The sequence below is a fragment of the Phoxinus phoxinus genome (genome assembly GCF_949152265.1).
Source record: "Phoxinus phoxinus genome assembly, chromosome: 13".
NCBI classification, from domain to species: domain Eukaryota; kingdom Metazoa; phylum Chordata; class Actinopteri; order Cypriniformes; family Leuciscidae; genus Phoxinus; species Phoxinus phoxinus.
The window spans coordinates 31,498,485-31,507,595 of NC_136888.1; the positions used below are offsets into that span (position 1 = coordinate 31,498,485).

The 9,111-nt window shown below is 40.6% G+C and overlaps 1 protein-coding gene across 2 annotated transcripts; it reads left to right on the plus strand.

Moving 5' to 3' along the window:
• The first annotated feature begins 2,712 nt into the window (after positions 1-2,712).
• Positions 2,713-8,857, plus strand: ccdc177 (coiled-coil domain containing 177). Of its 2 annotated transcripts, XR_013799970.1 has the most exons (3): positions 2,713-2,883; positions 3,775-6,914; positions 8,129-8,857. XR_013799970.1 is itself a non-coding variant. In XM_079632820.1 (2 exons), the coding sequence occupies exon 2, from the start codon at positions 3,781-3,783 to the stop codon at positions 6,277-6,279; it is 2,499 nt and encodes an 832-aa protein (XP_079488946.1). In that variant the 5' UTR covers positions 2,713-2,883; positions 3,775-3,780; the 3' UTR covers positions 6,280-7,249. The 2 variants fall into 2 exon arrangements, 1 of the variants encoding a protein (XP_079488946.1); XM_079632820.1 differs by lacking the exon at positions 8,129-8,857 and having other exon boundaries at positions 3,775-7,249.
• Positions 8,858-9,111: the final 254 nt, after the last annotated feature.

Below are 9,111 nucleotides of genomic sequence, written 5' to 3' on the forward strand. Positions count from 1 at the left end.
GTCGTACACTGAATCAAACCTGTCGCGCAATTGTCTGTGACTTCTCTTATAAAACAGAATAGATCAATCCAAAGCAAATGTTTATCAGCAAACATGTCGATTTCAGCACAAAAGCAGTTTATTCAGTGTGAAGCCTCTTCTCCATTGACATCCACTAAGAAAAAGCATCTTGTCTCCTTCCCTGTGTACCGCAGCGTTAGTAGGCGTTATAATTTTGTTCAGCTAAGGTTGCAGGCTTGCCTTCAAGTGGCATTGTGTGAACAGCTCCAAATGGATTAATCTTGAGCTTAAGTAATTACTACATGGCGTGAGCGTAGCACTCCCACAAGACTGCTATGGTTACGCTTATGTGTAACCAGGCCACAACAAAATATATAAAAATCTTGTAAGATTTTCAAAATGTGAGAGACCACAAACATGCACTTTAAAAAAATGCTGGGTTGTTTCAACCCAAATTTGGGTAAAATATGGACGAACCCAGCCATCGGGTTAACATTTTTAATTAAAAAATTTAACCCAACTGCTAGGTTTGTCCATATTTTACCCAAATTTGGGTTGAAACAACCCAGCATTTTTTAGAGTGTGAGGACCAAAAAAATCCTAGATTTAACAGTTCTGCTCCTATAGTGTGTGGTGTGCCGCGATGTGAAGAAGACAACACACTACACACAAACAGATTTTCAACCAGAGTCCCGACTGTGAACACGAGAAATCTCGCAAAAAAACTTCACAATAAACTTCACAGCGCCTTTGTCATCAGGGTTCCCCCCACACATCAGGATTTATGATCGTAAATATTCAACATGTAAAATATTTACGATTCGCGATCAGGGCGGCTCAGCCGTTCTTCCGTTCGGTCACTCTTAACACACCTCACACCACAGAAAAATCTGAGAAGATGATCTGTGGAACCATCAAGATCATCAGGACTTCACTTAGGATTGTCGGAAGGGGAGAAACCGGCCCGAATATCTTGTAGTGCGACCCCAGCTTAACCAGAGTCAAATACTGCCCTGCTTTAGAAGGAAACACTTCTTAGCAAACTTTTAGTCATAGTGTCGACTTGTATTCTTCCGTGACAGAATTCAACTGTGTTTCCAGTGAAGGGTTCAGTACGTTGTAGACAGCAGCGACAGGCGGTAAAGAACCGTAAATAAAAAGAGAACAACGCAACGAAAAATCAAATAAACCTCTGTGTTTGTAGTCAACGTTTAAAAATGATGACCACAAACACAGTGTTTTAGGCCAAATGGAGGAGAAAACTGCAGTTCTGCCGAACACCCGGAGCAAAACACCGTACAGGGAAGAAAGCTGTTTCGTGCTCCATTTTTACCATAATGCCATTTAATGAGTACATAAAGTATGATACAATTTTCAGTGATAAACCTATCCATATATTAATGTTCTACCCATGCTAATTACATAGGCCTATTAATTTAGTGTCACAAATTTTTTTTAGATGGCCACTTATTACATGACATTAGGTGCTTTGTTTACAGTATCTGCTCTTCATATTACTAGTTGTCAATAACATTCATTGTGCATCCTCACATACAAAATGCCATTGTAGTACCATTGATGTTTCTGTTTTTTACATAATGGTAACACCATTAAGGATATATAACATAATGGACATTCATGAATTACGTGAAAGAGTATGAGTGGAAAGTTGTTTTTACTGGCAGTCTTGCAAGTATATGGTTAAATACTTGGCCGTTTGTTGCACAAAGCTGTGCAACGGCTAATCTTCATCACTTCATCCATCTCTGATTTCTCAGCTTACCCCAGCTCTGAGACCAGCAGGTGCTCAGCGTAGTATTGGCCTCATCCTCTATCTATTAAAGAGATTGGTAACACTTTTACAATAAGGTTTCATGTTAATGCACTGTGAGCTAACATGAACATGCTTATAAACTAACATTAACAAAGTGTAATAAATGCTGTAAATATTGCTCATTGTTAGTTTTAAGTTAATGCATTAACAAATGTTAACAAATTAGACCTTATTGTAAAGTGTGACCAAGATATTTATACCCATGAAAGAAAAAAAGTAAAATAATTACACTACCAAACTCCCTGTAAATATATTATACAGTGTCCAAACAAGTAAGACATAGGCTTAGAAATGTAATGCTATTGCATTAAATAAACTATTTAACCAAGCAGCATTCAACTTTCAATCAAAACATTTCATAAAATATATATCAGGTTGTAAATAATAAAACAATGCCGATGCTGTTCAAAGTTAAGAAAATTGTATATTTGGACACTTTTGTGCACTTCCTCAGAGCCACATTATATTTGTGCATAGTGCGCCCTCTAGTGTAAACATATACTTATTACAGCATTAAAAACACACTTCCCTTCTTCTCCAAAATAACCACTACTGAATTCCAGTGAATTCTTTAAAAATATATATTAATAATAGGCTAATAATTATAAAAAAGTATTATTATTAGCATATTTATGTTGCAGAAACATGATAGGTACGACTTTGGTAACCTTAGCCTACCTAGCATTATAAATCAATTTCAAGTCCGAATTTAAAGTAGCTTAACAGCAACAACACTGATATGCGTAAATAAAATAACGCCTGGCCATCCTTCTGCACATTCATCATGACAGCATCGCAGGATCGCTCATTCTCCGTTCATATGGTCATACAATGTGGGGACAAAGGGCTGAATATTTGCGATATTTTTAGAGCGCATCACACGGAGGCGGAGCACAGATGCTCCACGGCCAGGGATGCGAGTGTCAAACAGCAGGTGGAGACTGACTGACTGCTGAAGGAAAGAACGAGACGAGAACCGACCCCAAAAACACATTTGATGAGGAAGAGAGGACATAAGCCTCCGGATCCCCTCTGAATGAGTGATAACGGTAAGACTGGCTTTTATTATCGTGATGTGTTTGCAATATCGTCGTTCGCTGTGTCCTTGTGGATTTCTTGATTTCTTGCGCATTCATATAATCAGATATTATTGCGCCCGCACACTGTATGTAAAATCAAAACATCTGCCCTGGAAACCGTCTGTGAAGAGAGATGCTGCGTGCATTTGTGCTTGAGTCAGATGAGTGCTTATGCAGTAGCCTAGGCTATGTCTTCTTTAAAGTCAGCGTTTCTTTACTGTTTAAACAACATCTGTCTTTTTAGGGCCTATAAAACAAGGCTGTTTATCGAGGCTTTCGATATACACAGCCTCAGTGTCACTAATGTGAATGAGTGCACGAAACAAGACAACATTAGCAGCATTATTATGACTTTCAAATATAACAAAATTGTGACAATTCTGTTAATGAGGTTTAGATGCAGATATATATATATATATATATATATATATATATATATATATAGATAGATAGATAGATAGATAGATAGATAGATAGATAGATAGATAAATAGAGATAGTGCAGACATGAGGCATATTGAAATGGTTTTACATTCATGCATGATTACATCTGAATCACAGACTCCAAAAATAGCTGCATGAGTTCTTTAATATTGCCCAGCATGCATGTAACCTTATTTAATTACCCTGAGGCAGGAACCGTCATCACATACAGAAGCAGAGCGTAAAAAATATGCATGCATGTGCAAGCTTTATGGCGTCCCTCAACCTTAGATAGCACTCTTAAGCCTTGATCTCTAGACAGAACATAATAATCCCCGTGATTCCACTCTAGAAAATCTGTGTGTGGGTTATCCAGTGCTGTCATTGAAACACTGCAGAATTCATTCTTTTTGCCTTCTGTTTTTTTGTTTTTGTAAAGTGAACCATGGTGGATCCATTGGAACCTGATGACCAAAGTAAATTCAGAGGGACCCAGTTTGAAAGCCCAGCTGCAGCCTCTGAAGCACCATGTCTACCTGAGCCAGGTGATGATAGAGAGACAGATGTTAGTGTGGATTCCAGCCCACAGACAGAGCCCAGTACTGACCCTGTACCGAGCTCACAAGAACCATGCCAGCAGCAAAACAGTCAACCAGAAGAGCAAAAACTACATCTGGACCTTTACAATTTTGACTCGCCAGTAGCAGAAGGCAGTCGGTATGTCCTGACAAGCCCTCGCTCTCTCGAGGCATGTGCACGTTGTGGAGTGAAACCTGTGGAACTTCTGGCTCGTCCACTGTCTGATTTTGCCCGTGAGGCACCCGGCCGCAGCATGCGTGTCGCCACAGGAATGTTTGAGATATATGAGAGGGATAGACATGCTAAACTCCGACACTGCAGAGAGGAGAGAGAGCGGATTATCAGAGAGGAGAAGAGACGAAATCTGCAGGCAGCTCTCAACAATAATGGTGGTCCGCTGGCTTCAGAGAAGTCACAGGAAACTGTAAATGCTAATACTAATCATAGTTTAACAAATCAAGCCCACAAAATAGCACCTACCTGCAGCGGTGCACCCAAAAAACAATCTGCAACATCTAATCCTAAAAGCATGACAGCGGGATCAGGACCGGTTACTACAGTGTCCACATCCAGCTCTCATTCGTCCTCAAAAGCCAATCCAGTGAACTCTGCTACTACTGCTAAAGGAACGTCTGCAAAAAAGCCCAAGTCCCTCGAAGTTGAATCTGGGGGAAAATCTCAAGGTTCAAAACCTTCAATAATCCAACGATCAATTCAGTCAGCTCCAGGAGGCCAGGCCACCAAAAAAACTTTTAGTACTCCTACAAAGGCTCCAAATACCTTCCCCAGATCAATACAAAAACCTCCTTCTTTTCCAAGGACATCAACTTCACTAGCCCCAATAGTGTCGAAATCTTCTGTCCAAAGTCCTGCCAATGGCATCACAAGTACGTTTGCACAGCATAATGGACACATCAACTCCAAATCAAAGGTTAAATGCAGAAGCCACTCGCTGGAGTCTTTACAACGAAGGCGTGACGCGTTTTGTTCCTCGACTGCTTCAACAACGAACACCACAATTACTACATGTACCTCCTCTGAATCTGCTTCCTCTTCCTATAGCTGGGAAGGTGCAAGAGATCACTGGGCTAAGACATCAAGCCCTCGTGCCCGCACTTTAGCTACCTTTAACTCTCTGATGGGTCGCAGTTTAAGCTTGGGAGACCTTAGCCACTCTCCACAGACTATGCAAAAAGTGGAGCGCATTGTGAAGGAGGTGAAACGCAGAGGACTTAAAGCTGTTCCAGAACGTGACCGAAAGATTGCTGCATTAATGCTTGCCAGGTACCAAGAGGAGGACATAATGAGCCAGACACGCTACGTAGCACACCTGCAATGGGACAGTGAGAAGCGGCTAGAGGAGCTGCGACGGGAACGTGAAGAGCGGGAGAAACAGAGGGCCGTGCAGCAGTGCCAACGAGCGTGGCAGTCGCAAGTTTCTACCCGGCAGCGCTGGCTTAACCAGCAGGAGCGAGAGGCTGCAGATGCCAAACTTCGCCAAGCAGTGGAAAGTGAGGAGCGTTGGAGGGAATTGGCTGAGCAACAAGAACGCAGCCGATTGCAGAAACTGCAACAGGCTGCTCGAGAGGAGAAACACAAGAAGTCATTACAAGAACAGAACCTTAAAGCTCTGGAGGAGGACCGAGCTGCTGTTCTTGAGCAAGAGAAGCTGCTTCTCAAGGAGAAACTGACTATTGCTGAGCTGAAGAGGCAGGAGCGAGAGCACCAAGTACAAGAGGAGCGTCGTGGACTCAACCGTGCCGAGAAGAGGCGCCATGCGGCTCTTATCCAAGAGATTGCACGTCGTGAAGCAGATGAGCGTGAAGAAGCTCGGAGAACAGCCGACGAGAAGCTAAATAGGTCTTTGGAGAACTATGAGCAGATACAAGAAAAACGTGGGCAAGAGCTAAAGGAGAAAGCTAAGCGAGAAGAGAAGCAGATCCAGAAAGCAAGACGGGCCGCCGAGCTGCGTGAGCAACAGCAGAAGGAACAGATGGAGGCAAAGGCTCGGGAAGCCGAAAGACGAGCACAACAAGCCACTCAAGTGGCCGAAGTGCGGGCGCGGGAGAAGGCCCAACGTGCGGGGCAAAGCAGGCAGGAAAAAGAACGACTTCAGAGGCTCAACCGTCAACGTGTAGAGGAAGAGGAGAAACAGCGCCGGCTAGAGTTGTTGCAGTCCATTGAGCGCAAACTGGAAAAAAGTGAACAGATTTTCAGAGAAAAGCGTGCAGTGTTGGAAAGTGCCCGATCCGTGGCCCGCGCATCTTTCCATGTGCGAGATCGTGTTCGCGAAGAGACAAACATGCGCACCTTTGACAAGATGGCCCTGGAGGCTCAGTTAAATGCAAATTTAGTTGAGAAGTGAGCAACTGTGCAACTTATTTGCTCTTCCCATGCACATCTGTCTAGAAATAAGTTGTGCTTGAGCCTACATGCTAGCCTCATCACCAAACTACAGAAACAACACTGATAGTCATGCCCTCAAGTGTTTTACCTAAAGATTCATTATTCCTGATGCTGGATCATTTTCATCATGTCATCGAAAGAAATATTTTTCTGTATTTATATATTTTAAATGTTAATCGAAGAACTTTGTGCTTATTTGTGGATGATCATATGTCGGGGCATGATTGTTTTTTTGTAACTTGGCAGCCATGTTGCTTTTGAGAGCTGTATATAAAGAGTTCATTGTTTACAAAGACGTTTGGCACTATGGCAACAGTGATGGCTTCTTTCTAAGGGTGGCTTTATTTCTTAGAAGAAGAGAAAGAAAAGGGGACGGGGCTGCTTCTCACAGAGTCTCAGAGTAAATCTTTTGTGGGAGACTCAAGGCCATTGCAGGGTGATGTGTGTAAACCAAACTCTGGCGAAATGCTGATCTAGCATTGCATCCTAGAGTCAGGACATGACAAAGAATGATCTCAGCACAGCGTAACTGCTGATGAAGCACAGGAGTCTTTGGTCAGCAACTCCACACTGACATCCCCTGCATTCCTTCAGGTGTGTGCAATCATCTTTTCCTCATAAGCTTCATTCTTCTTTACTACTGTATATATGGCATGTTAGTATACACTGTATACTTAAAAGCATCAGCAGTAGGCATCATGTATGGGAATAATGCACAGTCATCCAGAATTTTTTTTTGTGAAATAAACCCTGACATGATGAACAAAAACACAATCACTAAACTCCATCAATGGTCATTATTCAGAAATAATTGATCGCTAAATACAATTGACCAATCAGTATCAATTATTTCTGAGGGGTACATTATTGATCTCATCACATTTTGTGAGGACCATCCAATCATAATCTTGGGAATAAATATGATAACTAAAAACAGAGAAAGTGGAGAGCATTGCATTGTGGGATATGGTGTTCTGATTTGTTTTATACTGCACATTTTGGGAGCAGGTCATACAGAAAATGTCCATACCATGCATATGATGCATACTACATATTGCAGAAATAGTTTGTTATTTTGAACATCGTCTGCACTTTGATGGTTAACGCATGCCCACTATCATCACATTAAAATAATTTGCTTGTGTGATGTAAATGAAAGTGCACTGGAGCAATATGAATGCTCATATTACATAACAGCGAGGTATTTGCATTTCCAACCTTAATTAGGCATATTCACACTTTTGAAGGTGACATTGGGAACTTGAGAGAAACAGGGCGCTAGTCAGAAAACATTTGACTAAAAAATGCCATGTCATCCTGGTACGTACTGTATCTAGAGGACAGGATTGGAGGAGAGCTCACGTCGATATCTGAGAAAAGCACTGCAGTAGTAGGCATTTCAATTCCTATGAGAGCTTAACCCACAGTCATGTTTGTGACGGCAGCCATCTGTCACAGGCTTTTCTGTTCTGTCCAACAACCTGGACAAAAACTGTATTCTAGGGCTAACAGTGCCTCTGTATACAGGCTCTGTATATATTTATTTGTATGATAGTTGCAAAACACATTTCTATCATTGTCATACAAAAGGTCAGTTATAAAAAATAAATCAAATAAAAAATATATTTATATATTTCCTCTAAATCCATTCTGTAATTAAAATTAAACTGCAGCATTTTACAACTGTGTTCTGTCAAAATAATGCCAAATCTGTCATCCAAGCAAGTATTACAGCTCAATTATTAGTTATTTGATATAGGAAAGCTTCTGGTTATTGACTGCTATCTGGTTTGTCTCTTCTGATGCAGGTTTGGGAGAGGAGAAGATGATGATGATGACATCTGCGACCTGATTCAGTAAAAAATAACCTCCAGGAGACTGCAAAACACATTTCACTTTAATTGTGGACCATTATTCCCTCTCTGGCTGTGACTCAGCTAGGCATGACGTAATTGAAAGGTTTAATAAACACTGAAGCCATTTTACTTCCAGCATATCCAGATGGCACAACAACACCACTTTTAAAAGCATAAAAAGCCAGAAGAAACCATTTGATGTGTCTACATTATTGTATAACAGGTTCGATTTAGGGTGCTGGATCAAAGTAGTGGTGCTGGATCATAACTAAGTAACCAATTATTCCTATAGCTAATACGTCATAACTATCTCATGATTTTTTAATGATGATAACCAAAAGAAAGTTCTGAATGTAATTCATACTCGAGCCATAATAGAGCTTTGTAGGGCTATCTGGCAAGCAAGCTAGATATAATACAGATCAGCAATGACTTGAAGATGATTGTAGCATTATTATTTTAAATCTAAAAGTATATCTTATCAACGTGTTACATTTTTGTCTCAGTACCATTCTTTTAATTATCTAAATGAAAATATGTTCTCTGTTGGCAGCAGATGTTTTATTTCTCATCCCATAGCCCTACTGCAAAGAAATGTGTGTAGTTTATTAACAAGGAACATGCAGGGTGATACTTTATCTGAGAACCAATTATTCAGTTTTGAAAATAACATTCTGTATTAAAAAAATAAATAAATTCTAAACAATGTATGGCATATTAGTTGTTTTATGTATATGTATATGAACATTACAATGTTAAATGAATGCACTTTATGTGCAAAATTCAGCTCACGGAAGTAAAACATGCCATTTTCTCCATATAGGAATTGATTTTTATTGATAACTTGTAAACCTTTAAAGACAAATTACAATAAGCTACAAGGTTGTGAATCAATGGAATATGCTTGAAGATGAAGCCGCCAGCCAGTTCCTGTG